At 38.1% G+C, this 18,399-nt stretch overlaps 1 protein-coding gene across 1 annotated transcript; it reads right to left on the bottom strand.

The window, feature by feature from the left end:
* Positions 1-903: 903 nt before the first annotated feature.
* Positions 904-16,451, bottom strand: LOC103140730 (alpha-2-macroglobulin-like). The gene is made up of 35 exons (XM_016673372.1): positions 16,361-16,451; positions 16,084-16,264; positions 15,810-15,966; positions 14,848-14,900; positions 14,609-14,629; positions 13,887-14,055; positions 13,714-13,798; positions 13,484-13,625; positions 12,364-12,481; positions 12,098-12,207; positions 11,846-12,013; positions 11,505-11,723; positions 10,614-10,674; positions 10,363-10,508; positions 10,106-10,255; positions 9,362-9,505; positions 9,163-9,244; positions 8,903-9,065; positions 8,508-8,733; positions 7,094-7,220; positions 6,838-6,959; positions 6,627-6,678; positions 6,140-6,223; positions 5,827-6,003; positions 5,509-5,584; positions 4,885-5,041; positions 4,700-4,774; positions 4,278-4,440; positions 4,004-4,191; positions 3,551-3,763; positions 3,297-3,415; positions 2,351-2,441; positions 1,643-1,711; positions 1,453-1,558; positions 904-1,340 (listed from the first exon to the last, which is right to left on the bottom strand). The coding sequence occupies exons 1-35, from the start codon at positions 16,435-16,437 to the stop codon at positions 1,021-1,023; spliced, it is 4,611 nt and encodes a 1,536-aa protein (XP_016528858.1). The 5' UTR covers positions 16,438-16,451; the 3' UTR covers positions 904-1,020.
* Between the last annotated feature and the right edge of the window lie 1,948 nt (positions 16,452-18,399).

Raw genomic sequence — 18,399 nt, 5'->3', positions numbered from 1 at the left:
AAGAAGAAAAAACCGTTGAGGAAAAGAGATATTTGTGTGCAAGAACTAGTGTTGTAAATTAAAATGTCCCATTTGAAAGAACAGAGCAGAGAGAGACAGAAAAAAAAATAAATAAATAACATGATCCAGAAAAGAGAGTTAGTTGCAGTAGAGTAGAAACTCATTTGGTGGCTTAATCAGAGAAACAACTTAACTGACTTTAAAGGCTGAATGGAATGGAGGGAAAAAAAAAAAAACAATTAGGTGCAACAAAATGTCTAGGAGAAACTGGGTTAAAAACCCAGACTTAAACACTGACAGACAGGTCCCATCCTGGAAGGAAAACATGGAATTAATTTCAGATGAAAACCTGCAAATATGGATGGATTAGACAGCGTGACCTCTGAACAGCAGTTTCAGCAGGTCTCTCCATTGACCGTCATCGTCCAGACCAGAGGAAATGAAATTGTATGTGGCCAAGTGTTGATTCAGCACCAAAATAAATCAGTTTTCACATTTAAATTTAAATTGTTGTTGAATGCTCTTTTGAATTATTCAATTAAGGACCTGAACCTGTTGTCAGAGGTGGTGCTAATAGGAAGGGTGCCCTGGACAGGCCCCTCCTTAGCAGCACACATCACCCTGAAAACACCATGTTGGAATAAAAACATGATTAGACTCATCTCTATCACAGACACATTTTCTACCAGCTTCTTACAAAATATGTAAAATGCAACCATTTACCCATTGCTTTCTTTCATTTCAACCAGTGCTTGTTTCTGCTTATATAATAATACCAAACTGTCGAAGTACAAAGCTGCGTGAGCAGACGAGAATGTGAAAAAAATAAGGCAGGTTTTTTGTCCCACTCAGATCAGTTTATTATGTTTTTATACCCCTCAATGTTTAGATTTATATATATATAGAATAATTTGTAAAATCTCAGAAAATTTGCAGTTTGAACAGTGCATGTAGCCAGTTTAATAACCAGCTGAATTTTAAACAGAGACGTCATGCCTGTTGGACGACTGAGTCCTTGTTTTAGCCACGGTAATAATCGTCGTCATAGTCATAGTCATAGTCATTGTCATATCTGGGGTAGTTGTGATAGAGATTGTGGCTGCCATGCCTATAGCGGTGGAAGGGAAGTAAGTGGTGGCTGTAGCGGCGCCGGCTGTGATATCTGTGTGGGGGCGGTTCCTGATGGCTTGGGTGGTAATGTGAGTCATGGTGGTGGCTTTGGTGGTCATGACGGTTTTGGTGGTTGGGTTTATATCTGTTGTCCTGGGGTTGATAGTGATCATATGAATTCGCTATCTTGTAGCAGTTCTTTCCGCAGTATTCTGTCACACCCTTGACACCTTCAAAGAAAAGAAAAAAGAAGTTTAACTAAATGATCAAACATATTTAATCTCGATCATATCCAGATCTGTAATCGCGTGATTTGCTGAACACTAAGCTGTGCAGTCTTACTTGGACAGTAGTAATCATAGATGGTGACCGTCGATGGCCTCAGGTGCTGCACATCATACTCCTGAATCATCTCCAACTCGTGGAACACAGGAATATCCTTTTGTAACTAAACAAGAAAAAAAAAACCTCAACTCCAGGCAATAAACTTCACCAGCAGCATCTGCTGTAGAACACGCTAAAGTCCTCTCACCTCCTGTAGGTATACAAAAACATGACCGTCCTTGTGTTCAACGTTGCTCACCAACACCCCTTTCTTTAGCTGTGAGGAGAAGACATTCAGGTAAATGTTTAATGTATGTGAGTGTGTTTTGGTGCACAAGTTAGGATATGGATTATCTCTTATCCTCAAATGGTCAAAATTATACATGGAGGCTTAATTACAGGCACAAACAGCAACAAATCTAAACAAGTTGCACTTGGGACACAAGCTTATTGTAGGTTCTGACATGTTGCTGACTGGACACTTGAACATTCATCTTGGCAAAATTGGTAGATTCATTTAAATATGCTGATTTATTACAACTGATGTGTCTCTTATTTACATGTTCTATAAAATTTAAATATCCTCTAAATTTAGGGCTTTGGGGAGCAATCAAGAAGCTAAATCCAGCTTTCTTAATCCATTCTAAAACCAGTTCAGGTGTATGTTTGGGATTATTGTCCTGTTATGGCATCTTGATTCCGTCTGAATTACAAGCATCTCCGATATGAATCCCTTTAAGGATGACTGAAATTTGCAGCTTCGCACATAGCCAGAGCGAACGTCTTCAAATAGGATTAATGACAGCACAAAGTTAAAGTCACAGTCATGTGTGAGAGTGTATGCAAAGTTTCTATTGGAATTGTATCAATGCACACTTTATTGCAACATTTCACTTCACATTAAAGAGTTACTCACATTCCACAAGGATGCGGGGACAGGCCAGAATCCAGAGGGCACTGCAATGTCCAGCACCACCATGTTGGTAGAGCTACGGCCTTCACTGTATCTGTTAGGCAAGGATGAAAATGGTCACACTCTTGTTCTTAACACCAACGTCTTTTGTTCAGTGTCTATGAAATGAGCTAAGTATGCCATCATCTAAGATTATGTTCAAGGAGGAATTGTTCTTGATAAGCCATTTAATCCCAAGGTTTATGTTAAATCAACAGAAATCAATACATGTTGGTATTGATTATTGATAAATATCTAAATATTTTAGATTCTGTGGGACAGACAGAAAATTTTGCAATTTTTCTGATTAAAAAATGAATTAATTTACAATTCAATAAACATTTTTGCTGCTAAATTATTGAATAAATAGACACATGAGCTCCACGACAAAATATTGTTTATTGCTTTAAATCTGTTACCTAATCATCAGATTGGTATCGTCAGATACCATCAGATTGGTGCAAAATGACCATTGGACATAGTGAACCATTCCCATATCCTCTCAACTCGTACAAGAATTAAGCAGGTATAGGAAATGGATGGAAGGAGTTATTGTGTCATAATAGTGTGACATTGTGGGGCAAAAAGGTTGCAAGTTCAAATCTCTGCTGAGGCCTCTCTTGGTGAAGTTTTGTGTGCCTTTCTCTTTTTGTGAATTCACACTTTTCCTCCAACTAATCTAGCTTTTTTCCCCAACAGCGCAAAAGAATAGCATGGTGGTGTGGTTGCTTATCTCTATGTAGTCCTTGAAATAGACTGATGACATGTCTAGAGTGAACACAAATTTGGAATAGTGACTGCTTTGAAAGAAGCAGCTCCAAGTAACCCCCAAACCTTGTATGTATTAAAGATGAATGGCTAGATGACAACAGTCTTCCTGTCTGCAACAGTAACTTTCTTGTTTACTTACGAGGATTTCAGCTTCAGCGTGACTAAGCGGTCATGGCAACAGTTGTGGATCTCTACTTTGGCTTCCACGCTGAGACTGCTGACAACGGCTGAAACAGGGACGTTGTAAACAAAAGTAACCTGGAAACCAGATGAAACTTGGAAGTTAAGATATTTTTCAACAACCTTATCTCGTTTCTTTTCAACAGAAAAGTATGATTTTTTTTTTTTTTTTTTTTAATCTTTGACCATCATCCAACTGTTTCAGTCACTGACCTGTACTACAGAGCATGAAGTGCCCTCAGCCCTCAGCCAGTACTTTCCTTTCAGGCCTTGCAGCACCAGCTCCTGGTGGTCCAACTTGTTGTTTTGGTTCACTTGGAAAGACAGGTGATCAGTGGGGGATGACACAGTCACAGAGGAGGAACCTTCTCGATTCAAAACTTTAGAGCTGTAGAGGGTCATAGCTTTAATAGCCACCGCTGTGTCCTACAACATGTAACACACACAGCATTTACTATCCCTGACCCTGTCCCAGACATTAGATAATAGATGGATGACAATAGTAAGCGCAAATTAATATACCCCGAAAAATATTCTTTTAAGGGAAACCAGAAAGTGTTAGACTTTTAGTAGAATATCTGCTTTTGGCATGTTCAGTAAGATTATGTTGATTTTCTGTTATGTGCACTTAAGAGCAGCATCTTGATTTGTAATCCAACACAATACCTGAGTGGACTCAAAGCCTCCGTAGTAGGACTGCTGCTTAATAAGCCATCTGAGGATACTCAAGGAGCAGGACAGGTCTCCTTCAGAGAGAGAGTCACCGACTTTGGCCAGTAGCACATATGAACTGATCTCCACACACAGAGAACGTGGGTTTTGCTTTGGTGTCAAACACCAGTATTGAAGATCCCCTAAACAAGTATGCAGCTGTGTTAGCATTACAAGTGCATGCATCGGTGGCACATCCTGGATGACTTATATCAGGAAGCAGACTCACCCTCTCTTATCGCGACCGAGTCAAGGTAGTGCAGAAGCTTACAGCGAGCCTCCCAGTTTTCTGCCAGGGTGAAGACGTATGCAAGCAGAGCTGTGGTGTACGTGTTGCTGAAATCATAGATGTAGTCCTTCAGGCATGACAAGCTCTTCTTCACCACAGGATTCTTAACAGATGAAAGAAAACATAGTTATTGCCATTGAAAGACCACATGAGCAATGTTCAGTTATACAGCTGTGTAGATTTCTTTTCCTCAGAGAGTTTTCAAGCAGTATTTGAATGATCGGAACATGAAGGGACATTTCAGATAAGTTTGGTACACTGAATTTAGAATTATGCAGGATGCATATTTGATTTTCATCCATCAGTAGTTTTTGGTTCTGATAAATCAGCCACAAAATCTGGACTCTATTAAATTAACTTACATCTGCTGGTATGTTGGTTTCAAGTAAGCCTGCGGTGACGTAGGCAGTGACCGTCACTTCATCAGGAACATCACCCTATGGAGACAGGACCATGGACAGATTAACATCTGTATAACTGTCCTTATTAGTAAGAATGATATCAATTGACAAGCCCTTCGCAAAAATCCTTTGTGTAATTGGGTTACCCTAATATAGTTGTTGTAAAGTTTTCCGGACACTTTGAAACAACCATTGTCCCGCTGCTGGCATTCCAGCCACTTCCGAGCCTCCTCAATAATCTTGGGATCAATGTAGATGAAGCTCTGAGCTTTGTAAAATGTCACCATCACGAAGGCAGTGAGCCTAGAGAAGAGAAAAACAAAGTTTGACATTTTCCTAGCAAACAAACACTGCAATAATAGAATACAGCAGCACATTAGCAGAGACTGCTGAGTGAAACTTTAACAGCAGCAGAAATGTGGTGCATAAAAGGTTAAAGAAGCAGAAAAAGATCATTTTAAAAAAATTCTGACTTTGAGGGCTGAATTATACTGCAAAGATTCTAGATTTTTTTAAAAACCTCTTGAAATATGGGGAAGCATGCACTATTTTTTCTTTTTTATCACAAAAACATTTAACATGGGTGTGAAGACTTTTGAAGGCTGACTTCAGAGCAGCTTCTTGTCTCTGGCTGTGAGATTACTAAAGTTTGCAATGATAACCAATATCAAAGTGAAACTTGAGGGCTTAATAATTGTGACAAAACCCATCTTTATTAAAGGTTATCAGTAAAAACATTTTGGATCTAAACTTATCAGTTGTGTTCTTACCAAGTGTTCTCCTCTCCTTTTTCAAATGTGCTGAATGCGCCTGTCTTCTTCCTGTAGGCCAGCTGTCTCTGGTAGCCTGTACAAGAACGGTGATAACACGTCTGGATATAGTGCACATGGCAATAGAAGGTAGAGATTAAGTTTTGGTTTGCTGTGTTCTTAAGTACGTTAATGTCTGTGAATAGGAAGCTAAAAAAGACGAAAACCTTATGTCTAAAGAGGTCAAAGACCAAACATAAGATTGCACTCTGACAGGAGGAATGTATTTAACAACCACTTTTACTTCTCTCTGCATTCAAAAGGTGATCAAAAACTTGCCAGTAGTCAGGTAGTTGATTCCCTTCTTCTTAGTTTCTTGGGACAGAGTGTTAGTCTTTTGGAGGTAGTGCAGGATGTAAGTGTCAATTGCCATGAAAGCTATGTTCTGCTCCCCACAGCCGTACGGCAGATACAGCAAATCACCCAGGTTCTCCACACTGCGGCTGAGGATGTTACCTGTGTAAAAACAGACTCGTGGAAGATGATCATGCTCTGACATTTGAGTTCAAATCGATTTGTAGGCACATTTTTAGGTGTCGTCCCAACATTATTTTGTGAAAATAAATCGTCTTGGATAATATAACCAGTTTACCTGAAACTGAGACTTTGGCCTTCAGACAGCCACTAATCACATTGTTGGGGATATGTGTCTCCAATTTTTCACTTAAACAGTGTCCTGCGCACAGGCAAAACCAAAAACAGCATTTTAAACATAAGCAGAAGGGAAGAAGTGGTTCTAAAGCTGCTCTGAGTATTTTCTAATTTGCCAAGTTTGCGAATTGCAAAACAAATCTGCAGTGTTCTGACTTGGTTCATTACTTTTGCTGGGATATCACAATAATTTCATCAACTGACCTGGAATTTTTTTTATTCTATTCTATATGCTAACACAAGTCATCTGATAATTATTAGCCAATTATTAGCCAATTAATATAAAAGTGTCAAAATATGAAGTTTCACAACCCCTACCGGAAGATTAGCACCATGAAACATATTCTCTAGACAGCAATTGTTATTATAGATTCAGAAGTTGAAGCCTAATTATCATGCATGTTGTGTATATGCAAACCCATACTGACCTTTTGGACAGAGCAACCAGCTGTGTGTTTTTATTATTCCATATCCAACAGCCTGAAAAAGAGATTGAAGAGAGATGTTTCTCTTTGTCTGAGCAAGCACCACCTCCTTAATGACATTAATGAGTCAATATGTTTTTGACAGTAATACATATATATTTCTACATCTGGATTATTATTTTTTTATTGTTATAAAAACAGACATTATTTCAACCTTCACTTTGAGAGGTCGCGTCACCACAATGCTGTGACCACTTTCTGGCACCGTCACTTCTTGATCGCAACAAGAAGTCTGAGAAGACACAGCCTCAGCAGTCAGACTGACCGTCAAATCCCCTGAAAGAAAGGTCAGCTTCTGTTAATTCCTAAAATACTGGAAAGCAGAGAGGTTGTAGTGAATGAAAATGAGCCAATGAACAAAGGAAAATCATTCGGCCACTTTCTATGCAAAAGTCTTCCCTTTTCTCTACCTAAGTACGTTGGAGTGAAGGTCCAGCGGATGACCTTGTGCTCGCCCGCACAGAGACAAAACGTACACTGGTCAGTAGACAGGGGAGTAAGGATGTAACTTGAGGATGCAGTTGCAGTAATTTTGATCTGTTGATGAAAAAGTTGAGTTCACTTTTTGAACAGGCTACATATATTTCCAAAATCGTTTAATATTTTAGAAGAAATTTTTTAGAACCATAGGAGCTACAGCTGGATACATTTAGGCTTCTGAGAGTTTTTTTTAATGCTAGATGGGCAGAAAGTCTATCTGCCCATCTCAGGGTGACGTTTTTATCTGGAATATAAACATATATTATACAATATAAACCACTTAAGCTGAATTGGGTCTTAAATTGGTATTACAAAAATGTGTTACAAATCGCACAAGATATATGTTTCACCTACTTTTTACCCAGAGTTAATTGCATAAAACCCACAAAGACAATTATCATAGGGGCTATTACACAGCCTGTGGACAATCTCATTTGGTTCCTGATTTTCATCTAATTTCCTACCTAAATGGGACCCATTTGGGTATTATAAATGCAGACTGGGGGTCTGAGGCATCAGAGCATGATTATGAGGTCTTTAATTATAATAAATCTATAGAGCAGCGAAGATGGTGTGGTTGTTTTTACACAGTGTCGAAAATATAGGGAAATACAGATATGATAACAGTAAATATTTTTAAATTCTGTCATAATAGCAGTTTTAATATCAGATATAGATGCTAAAATATTCATATTGGTGCATTTCTAATGATTACTCTTCTGCAGCTTTGAAATGTGACCTGTAACAACAATAGCACACTTTTTAAGTCAATCTGGAAAAAAAATTACAAAAAGATCAAAGTATGAACTATTCAGTGTAACAATAAAAATAAAAAGCACCAGTCTCTTAAAGACACTTCAAATCTAAAATAGTGTGTACCCCAGTCTTTAGTTTTCATTTTCATCCTGTTCAGTTTAACAGATCAACTCACTTCATATTGCCTTTTCATAGATCTTGTGTCCATGTGACCTACACGATCCTTGGCATCTTTGTCAAACATAGAAATAAATTAATCAATCTTAAATGATTAATATTAATTTTAAAGCCTAGAATAAGAGACCCACTACATATGGCATCCAAGTTGTCATTTATGATTGTGATAGTGAACACACTAAAATTTTAATAATGACTGGTGTATGATATATTACGCAGCATTAGCATAGTTAGAGTTAAATGAAACGTTTTTCCTGTTCGTAAATAAATAAATAAAAGCATACAAACCACATATGCAAATTTCTCAAATCTGCACTGGACTAAAGATACAAAATGCAGTTTGCCATTTAGGAATCCTTTCCTTTTCCTGTCTTTAATTATCTAACTAGTTTATGTAAAATCATCTTTTACCTTGAGGGAGGTGGGTAGATAGTTATGGACGATCGACTTCAGTTTGAGGCTCTCGCCCCAGATCATGACGTAAGGAAGCTTGAAATCTAATGAAAATGGCTTGAAGACACTAAGCAGCACAGGACGGGCCAAACCAAAAGCGTGAGGCGACACGCAGAAGACTTCTGTATTCCAGGTGGTGACAATGTTGGGGACGGCATAAGACACACAGGTTTGTCCCGTCTCTCTGGAGCAGCAATAACACAAACACACTGTCTCAGGTGGTCAAATTTAAGCACATGATTAGATTTAAAATGGAGTCAGTTTCTTTTTCTCAATAATCTTCACTGAGGCATAGCAATCACAGACATTTTCCCTTTTAAAAATGATGAAATGCTTTTAAAACTACATCTCACCCAACTTTCACCAGGTGAAACAGCCACGTCTCGGTGGAAAGTTTGTACACGGGCTCCAGCTCATCATAGCAGGTGTATGAAAGTCTTCCTGGATCAGGAATTGGTCGCCTTTCCAAAGCCCTTCTTTCTGAATACTGGGGTTTGATCTTTCTTGATAACATAGCTAGAAAATGCAATGTAAAGTTAAATTATTAAATGTGATTTAGCCTACTATGCCGGACAGAAACTGGGTTCAAATGGTTCAGTTAGAAAATAAAAACCTTCATGATATTTTTTTCCTCCCAGTTTGAGGCATGTGGGGTTTTGGATGGGCAAGTTTGTTAGCAGCTGCAGTCCTTGAGTCTGGATTGAGCAATGTACAAAATCAATGATTGCCAACAAAAATTAAAACCAGTGTACAAGTACAACAACACGTGCCTAAAAACTATGCAAAAGTGAACGAATGTGTGGTAGTGATACCGTGAAAACTGTGTTGGCATCCTCTTTCTCTTGGTTGGTGAAAGCAAAATAAGAGGTCCTTGGTTTCACCTCTACACATTCAGGTTCATCCACAAGTTCAGAGGGAAGAGGCTCTGGCTTCCTGATGGGCAGATATCCATAAATCTGAAGAAGGAGAAAAAAACACCTATGACAAAAAAATATGGTAAATGTCTTCTACAGATTTGCTACAAGACAAAATTATTGTTTTCTTTCAATTTGTCTAATTTTTTTGTGGAGAATCTTTTGAAATTCGCATAGAAAAATCAATTAAACCACTACATTTTGTATTAACACCACTTTATTGTCTTTCAGGCAGGTACTCTGACCAGAAACAGTTCATAATTTCTGCTCCTGGTGTGTTTTACATTGGAAGATAATGATGCACCACCTCCTTGGTCCAATTTTGTGAAAATAGTCATGGTCTTCTTTGTGAATAACCACTTAACAGATAGATTCAACATATCTGTGTTGTGAAACACATATACAAAGTATATGAAGTTTGAATGGGTGTCAATGAAACTTCTGGGACTTTTGGACGTTGTTCCATATATCTATTAATGAAACCTTGGTCTTGTTGCTAGGATTGTTCTATTTTTCTATTTAAATCCATCTATTCATCTATTGTAGGGAAGATAATAATTGTGCAGAAGCTTTTAACACAACTCCGTCTCATAAGTCCTGAACTATCCCTCATACCCCTCTTTGCTTCATGTCTCCAATTACCTGATTCGCGTCCAGATTGCTTACATCAGCCCTTGCGAGTAGATTCAGATCTATGAGGCTCACCCCACATACTGAATTAGGCTTGGCCTTAATGCACAATTTGACATCCTCACCAGCGAAGACTGGAGAAGGTAGAAACTTTGGCAACACCTGAAATACATAAAAACAACAAAAAAGCACACCGAATGCCAATAATTTGGACCTCCTAAGTAGGTGTGTTTAGCTGCTATTGCTAGCAGACAGGTAGGGCCACTAACCGGGTTGCTAAAGCAGTCCTTGGTGTAAAACCTTTCACTGTGGGCGAGCACTCGCTCACACTCGAGAACGGTGTACGCCACAACTTGGATGGAAGGTGCATATCTTGTCCGCACTGTCAAATTGAAGGAGAATTCACCCTGGATTTCTGAAAGGGTAAACAGAGCATTGATTGTGTTGTTTAGAAGGTGTTTCTCAACAGCCATAATTCAATGGAACTAATAAAATATTGGACCAGGCGGTGCAGCCATACTTGGGTAATCCATATGCAGGTGAACAAATCCTTGGTGTACTATGATTCCTCTGGACAAGATCTGCAGAGTTCAACAGGAGCTACCAGTTATAAAAAATGCACTGGGATTTTTTTTTCCAAATAAACCTTGAAATTAATTACGTTTTTATACTTTGGAAAGAATAACTAAGACACAATTCAACCCTGTCTTTTATTTACTTTCTAAATTAGAGAATTTTATCAAATCTTGGCATATTGAATTGGCTTATTCTAATTTAATATATTTATGCAAAGATTCATGTCTAGATTTGATGTTTGAATATTTTAATATTTTCATTTCGCTCTTTAGAGTAATGATGCATTTAAAGTTCCCTTGGTTTGTTCATGAATCATAAACGTTATCACCAATTTTCTGTATCAGGTGACAAAACAAGGATCAAGAATAAAAATAAGTAGAGTTGTTTAAGGTTTATGGTTACTTCTAGGTAGGTGGTGGTGGTTACGGGCCTCACCACAAGGTTACAACGGCTCTGACAAGGCAGCATTAAGGGTACAAATATGTTAATTAGGGAATCAGTTGTTAATGCAAGGTTTAAATGCATGGGTATAAATTGGTTAATTTGGAGGCATGAACAAAAGTGACAGGGCAGGAAATGTTGGTAGTAATTGGCAACAGAGCAAGTTTGCCTGAGGCTTGTGATGGAAAATGTCTTCATGTGTTTATGAAATGATTACATATCATTTTTGTAATATTGTCATGTGAGGTTTTACTGAATTTCTCCACAGATGGGAAGACGTTCCCTTCTAATGCTAATCTTTCGTAAAAGTTTTTGATTTTTACATCTGAAAAAATCTTGTTACTGTTCGTTCGTTGGGGAGATAAGAAACGGAAAAAAGCAGAGACTGACTCACCAGATATACTATGTCCAGAGAGTTCCCCAAATGTTGCTCTAGACTGTATTGAATAGTGATCTCTTCTTGTCTATAGCAGCGAAGTGGTCTGTCAATTGGAACTACTCTGAGAAACCCGCATGCTGAGGGACCAGGACCAGATTCATAAACTGTGACCGTTGCAACGTCATAGTAGGGGACGTTCTTTCCTGGGGCCTCCAGGTTGTCTGTGCTGCTTGCCTAATTAGACAAAAACAGAATAAAGAAAAATGCACATTTAAAGTGCACATTTAAGGTGCACTCAAAACAGACAGGCTCAGTTTTGAGTGCACAAACATTGTTTAAAGCTTTCTCATACGTACGTAGAGCTGCATCTCCCCTCTGAAATCTTCTGTTTCAAGAGAAAAGTTGGCAATTCCTTTGTGATTTGTTTTTAAAGCGTCCGCAACAAAAGGGGAGCCTTTTTTACCCACGAAAAGGTATACCGTCATTTGAGGTACAGGATTGCCGAGGTAGTCCACCACTCTAACCTGGACATAAAATAAGACCGTGTCACTGTGAGTCCAACAAACTTAGACAGTCTCATCTGGTGCTGCCCCACATGCTGAACTCACTTTTCCATCCAGATTTGTTCCTTGGCTGTAAGTCTTTGGGACCTTTTTGAAAAACAACCTTCCAACGAGGTAGGTTATCTTTATCCTCTCCCACTGTGTGTACGAAGCACCTGTACAGCAGAAAACCTCCATTTTACAACACTCGCATGCTTCAACATTGTTTTTATTAACATGTTTTTATTTTCGAAATTAGTTTGGAAGTAATTTTTTTTTTTTTTTGGGGGGGGGGGGGGGGGGGATTAAATCTGAACAAAAGTGGGACTTACATGTCAACCTGTCCACTACTGTGGCACTGAGATCCAACACATGCAGAAATGGCTTTGGGTCAGGTCTGGTAAAATTTGACACTTTATAGACAAACGTGGCACAGCCTTTGTTGCATGCCTGGAAAACAGCAAACAAAGAGGTAAAGTATGCTTCCCATCTTGGTTAATGTCCACATTGCAGGTGTTATTGCTCAGCTCCAATTTTTTACGAAAACAGTTTATTGGGCAACTACCATCAGACACAGATCTCCAACAATGTCAACAAAACCAGTCATTTTCCTTAACAATTTTACCATTTTGCTGTATTCCTATAGAATATTCCTCATCCTTTTCCATCCTTATTGACAGTGCCATGGCTACATTTTAACCGTGTGAGAAATACATTTTGCATGTAAGCAACTTCCCTTGGTCTCCCAGCAACCTATATGTCCAACTTGGAGTGATGTGGTCATCTCCATAACCAGGAGTCCTACTCATTGTTGAGTGTAAGGGATGTACGCAGTGGCAGTACCCCATTCACAAAAAATCTAATAAAGTAGAATGCTTTAAGACACTACTAGCCCAAAGTGTGTGTGACGAGGTTGTAGTTTTTGCTAATTTTAGTTTCCCACTTTCGGCACTAAGTAGACGGGTAGAGTGTTTGCACTGTGCACGATAAGGATGAATATGAATACTTTTTGTGGGAAACATAGTGGGTTAAAAGGGCAGAACAGCAATAGTTTAAAATATGGTGATGCTGACAATTAAAAAATAAAGTAAAAGTATCATCAAACAATTAGTCTATCAATTGGTAATTCCTTTCATTTTTATGAGGCAAGTGGAAAGACTAAAAGACAGATTCAACTTCTGAAAAATTAAACCAGATGCATCTCAAGGTTGCTTTGTTTCTTATGCTAAGCATTGCATTGCCTCTTCTGATTGAATCATTCAGAGAAGAAAACAGACACTAAAGCCTGAATGTTTATTCAAAATGAAAAGATGCTTAACATAAAAGTTGGTCCCACATTGTTTATACATTGTAAACTATTCTGTCTGGGGAAAAAAAAGATAAACATACATGATATTAAATATCTTTCTTTCTTAATGATTTATATGAAGACTGTAACTGTAGCAACTGCACCTGCTTCTGTGTTGTCCTGCAGAGAGAAGTTATGCTGACATCATTTTTAGAGCTGGTGGGAGCTCTACAGGAGTTCCGGTTCCTCAGAGGTCTGCAGATCCTGAGTGTGACATTTCCATCCACAGGCTGTCCGTAGGTGTAACTAATAGAAAAGAACAGCAAAAAATACTCTTCTTATTAGACGGGTTCTGCCTCAGATTTGCATGGAGAAGGCCTTGTCTTTTGCTCACTTTCCGCATGCTGTAACTTCAAAGGTTTCTTGCCCAACACTTATTTCTTTAGGTATGGTAACTACAACGTCAAACTTAGGCAAACCTGAAAACAACATAAGAAAAATATTTTCTTTTAACTTTTAGAAAAGCAGATCATATATAAAAAAAGGAAGAAAAAAGCTTTAGCTTACCATATTTCTGGACCTTGAAGCTATGAAACACCCTGTTTCTGCCTATTTGTACAATAATTCGATAGTACCCCTCGAGGGCCTCGCTGCCCAAAGGGTAATACAGCTGCAAAATGGTTCCTGCAGCTGCCGTCTGATTTGTCCACTGTGCAATCCTGTTGTTGTGAGGATCCTGTTGATGCACCCAAGGAAAAGGCAGTTAGGAAACTAATAAGTCAGTTCTGAATAAAGCTCATAGGTGATTGTTACCTAATGAGAGTGCAGATAAAATGTCAGATTTCAGTTTGGTTTGGTGAGTTAGTGGGGTTTTTAATGTTTTTATCTTTTTTAAATCTTTTTCAAAATCTCTCTTTCTCACTGTTTACTCTTTCTCACATGCTGTTTTTATTTTAATTATGTAAAGCACTTTGAAATGCCTTGCTGCTGAAATGTGCTATACAAATAAAATTTGATTGATTGATTGATTGATTGATTAATAAACTGGAGCAAATTTTTACTTTATTCTCATTTGCTCTTCCTTAATATTATTTTATGACATTGATTTCTGGTGAAATCTTTACAGCAATATATATACAGGTGACATGTTTCAATTCTGAACCAACTCTGCCTGAATAAGCAGTTTCTTTACTAAAGGAAATTTAACGGATTCTAGACATTCCCAGATAGCTCAAATAATAAATTTATAAACAGATAACATAAAAAATGGTTTGTTGGTGTGTTCTTACCCTGATCACAATGGTGTCATACTAAGAAAGAGGAGAGAGATATTTAATTTTTTATTTTCTTTCATTTGAATTCTGTAGTGATTCACAAATACAAAAACACTTTAAGATTATTTCCCTCAATTGTTTCAATGTTTTTTGTTGTTCTTTTTAATAAAGCCACTACCAGGTCATTACAAACCTCGGAAACAGAGGCGACTTGAGGCTGAACCAAAAAATAAAAAGACAATGGAAGTACTCACATGTCCCTCGACTGGTTTCAAGTTTGTGCCCAGTGTGACCACTCTGAATTCCACTGAAATTCACAGAAGTTATATGAAGGTTAAGGAAAAGATCTTCATAACCTTTACAAGCTGGTAGAGTTTGTGTTCTCCAGAAAAACAATCTGCCAATTTGCTACGGTGATTGTGGGCTCTCCATCGGTTCAGACCGATGGAGAGCCCACATTACCACTTTCTAGAAGACAGATGAACAAGAATATGTTTTTGACATAACTGGTTTTAAAAGTTCAACAGTTTGTTATTTTTTTTAAACACATAAGGGTGTTACTCTCCTTGCTTGTTTAGTTTTGTTTTCTGGAAATATTGTTACATCTTTCAAGGGAAAATTTGTGTAATCAGAGAACATTTTTCCCAAATCAAGACAAGTTTCAATTAATGTTTGTTGTGCTTTTAACAGATCAATCAGTCAGTGCAAACTTGGTGAAAACTCAGATAAATACCATATTTTCCGGACTATTGAGCGCACCATACTATAAGCCGCACCTACAAATTTTTAGAAAAAAAATAAAAAATAAATAAAATAGTGGAAACACACTTATATAAGACGCACCGGACTATAAGCCGCTGGTATCTCCGCCGCTCCCGGTTTTTAATACGGACCCAGCAGAGGGCAGCAGAGGGCTGGGTCCTAATAAATCTGTTGGATTTATTAAAGACACAGCCCTCCGTCTCCAACGCCGAACCATGGTTTCGTTTATGCTGAACTTGAACAGAAAAGCCGCACCAGGCTACAAGCCACATGGTTCAAAACGAGGGAAAACAGTAGCTGTTTATAGTCCGAAAAATACGGTACTCTGGATTTTTCCATAGACTTTTTTGTAAAAAACATTTTCCAATCAATGTATTCAAGTAAATGATTAATTTTTATAGTGAGAAAAAAATACCTGCGTTGTCATCACCTTAGTAGACCAGCTAAAAATTACCTGTTTGTCCTTGGTTGTAGATCGGTTTATCTGTTTGGATGATTGTCTTTGGTTGAAAATTTTTGATCAGCACTCTCTTGATTTCTCTGGAATAAAAACTTTTGCCTTTCACGGACACTTCAACTAGTTGCTGCTCCTCTGCTTTCACTGAAGGAACCTGGAAGACATTTTAAAACCTTAATTTCACTTGGAGGCATGCCAAACAACAATCATGTACACATTCTTTACTTCATTGTTTTAGCGCCCCAACACCTGTCTCAATATGGGAAATCACCAAAAACTGGTAGCATTTATGGAAGCCATTGCTGGTTCTTTTCCTCAGCAGAATCTTCTGGCTGTCCAGGCCTTTCAAAATGACCTTCAACAACACAGGATAGCTGGGCTGCGAGAGGCTCAGACAGAAGCTGTTCTTTGATCCAGATTCAAGAATGCCTGGAACACTTGCCATATAATGTCTGCAAACAGACAAATCAAGACACACCGATGTTATCTCATTGGATACAACACGGAGGACAGAAACATTTCATGCTCACATCCACACATTAACTTACATTGGACAGTTGGTGTTATTAGAAGCAGACACTTGGCCCATGTACGTCTCACAAAATAAGACAAGAAGAGTCCACATCTGAATCCCAGGCTTAGCCATAACTGTGATGGTCCCTCGCAGAAAGAAGCTGTTAAATAGAGAGAAGCTAAACTCCACCCATTAAACCATACGGCACACTCATACTACTGTAATCAGCCAACACTGGCTCATTCTTATCTATGCATCTCACACATTATTCAGAATGTCATGTAGTGAAAACCAGTTTTTTTTTATTTTTGTTGTTTTGGGCTTTATTGGCTCTAGTGGCCTTTATTTGATAATGAATTGACGGGAAAGTGGGTAATGAGAGAAGGGGGAAGACATGAGGAAAAGATCACCAAGCCGGGAATCAAACCTACGACAGCCGCGTCGAGGTCTAAGAACTCCATACATGGGTTGTGCTTAACACCTGCGTCACCACAGCACCCCACAAGCCAGTTTCTATTATAACTCCAGTATTAAGTCAAACCACAAATGCGTTTCTGTTTAATCTTTTGGTTGATCCAAAACAAAATGTCTACCTTTTACTGGTTGTGTTTACAATCCTGAAAGGACTGAAAGGAAAAGACCAAAATACTTAACAGGGAATGGGAGCTCATACAACTGTCAAAAATCAACTTTCTAGATCTAATTTCTTAGTAACTTGCTTTGCTTTGGGTTCTCTGCAGGTACTCCGACTTCCTCCCATAATTCAAAAACAAGACTGTTTCGTTAATTTGTCTCACTAAGTTGCTCAAAAGTGTGTGTGCATCACTGAATGTTTGTTGTGTTGACCCAATGATCCCCCAACCACAGGAAATTTTAGTTTGATACCCGAGCTCTTTTACAAAACTCAACTTTTCAGCAGGAAATTTCTGCTAACATCCCAGTAGTATCAGAATATTTTTAAACTAAATAATGAAAATGTGGATTTCAATCAGTTTGCATCAGCAAATACAAATTTCCTTATTGTCTAGCAATCTGGTTAGCCTTAGTCACACTGTACAAAACAAACAAGTCAAAACTATCTGTAACTTTATGAAAGCAAAGCACAAAGACCTGACATAGAGCTGACAGAATGTTTATCCTTCAGCTGGAATAGGGGAAGACAAACACAAGCTGTTTTTATCTGGGAGGAGACAGAAGAACAAGAACAAGTCCTGGTGTTGTGTAGATCCAAATTTGCAGCATGTCAACAACTCATCTTACAGACCAGCAACAGTCACTATCGACAACAAAGTCATGATATCTGACAAGAATGGAATCCAGCATATTAATAAATGAACTTTTTTGACAATAGTCATTCTGAATGAACAGAACAGTTAGGCATATTACTGAAATTAAAATTTCATATTATTTTGCAGTGCTTCAAAGAAGACTGAGCAATAATTCTGCAGAGTGAAAATAGCTGAGTTTTTCCCATGTCAGTGTAAGCTGAACAGGTTGTTTTGTCTGTACTCAGCATATCAGTGGCTGAGTGCGCAGATTATCTTGGGAAGGTTTGACTAAGTCTCTTTGATTCCTAATCTCAATCTTTAGCTGACCGCTGCAAGAACTCAGAACATGGTTCCTCTCATGCTGTCACCGGTTTGATGCGTCTTTGTCCAAACATGTTCATAAATGATCTGTATGACTCACAATATAGACAAATACTATAAAAATTAATTAATTAAACAGTGTTTACAAAAGCATTCACATCCTACTAACATTTCAACATTTTGTCAGTTCAGTGCATTTTATTTGATAGAGCGAAACAAATTAATGCGTAGTTGTAATGTGGAAAGAAAATGGTTTTAAAATTTCTCCTAAGACATTGCATTTGTATTAAGATCCCTTTCCCCCAATGTCCCCAAATAAAATCCAGCTTTCATTGACTTGCCAGTGGCTTTTAAAACACAGAAGAAGAACCCTAACACACAGTAACATTGTGAGTGTTTTCAACATAGTATTTATAATTTGTTATACTTGATTCTCAGGTTTATAAGGCGACCTATATCTCCAAAGCTGGTTGATACAACATGC

This window comes from Poecilia formosa, unplaced genomic scaffold (assembly GCF_000485575.1).
Source record: "Poecilia formosa unplaced genomic scaffold, Poecilia_formosa-5.1.2 Scaffold74, whole genome shotgun sequence".
Lineage (NCBI taxonomy): Eukaryota > Metazoa > Chordata > Actinopteri > Cyprinodontiformes > Poeciliidae > Poecilia > Poecilia formosa.
This window is presented reverse-complemented; position numbering and strand designations above follow the sequence as displayed.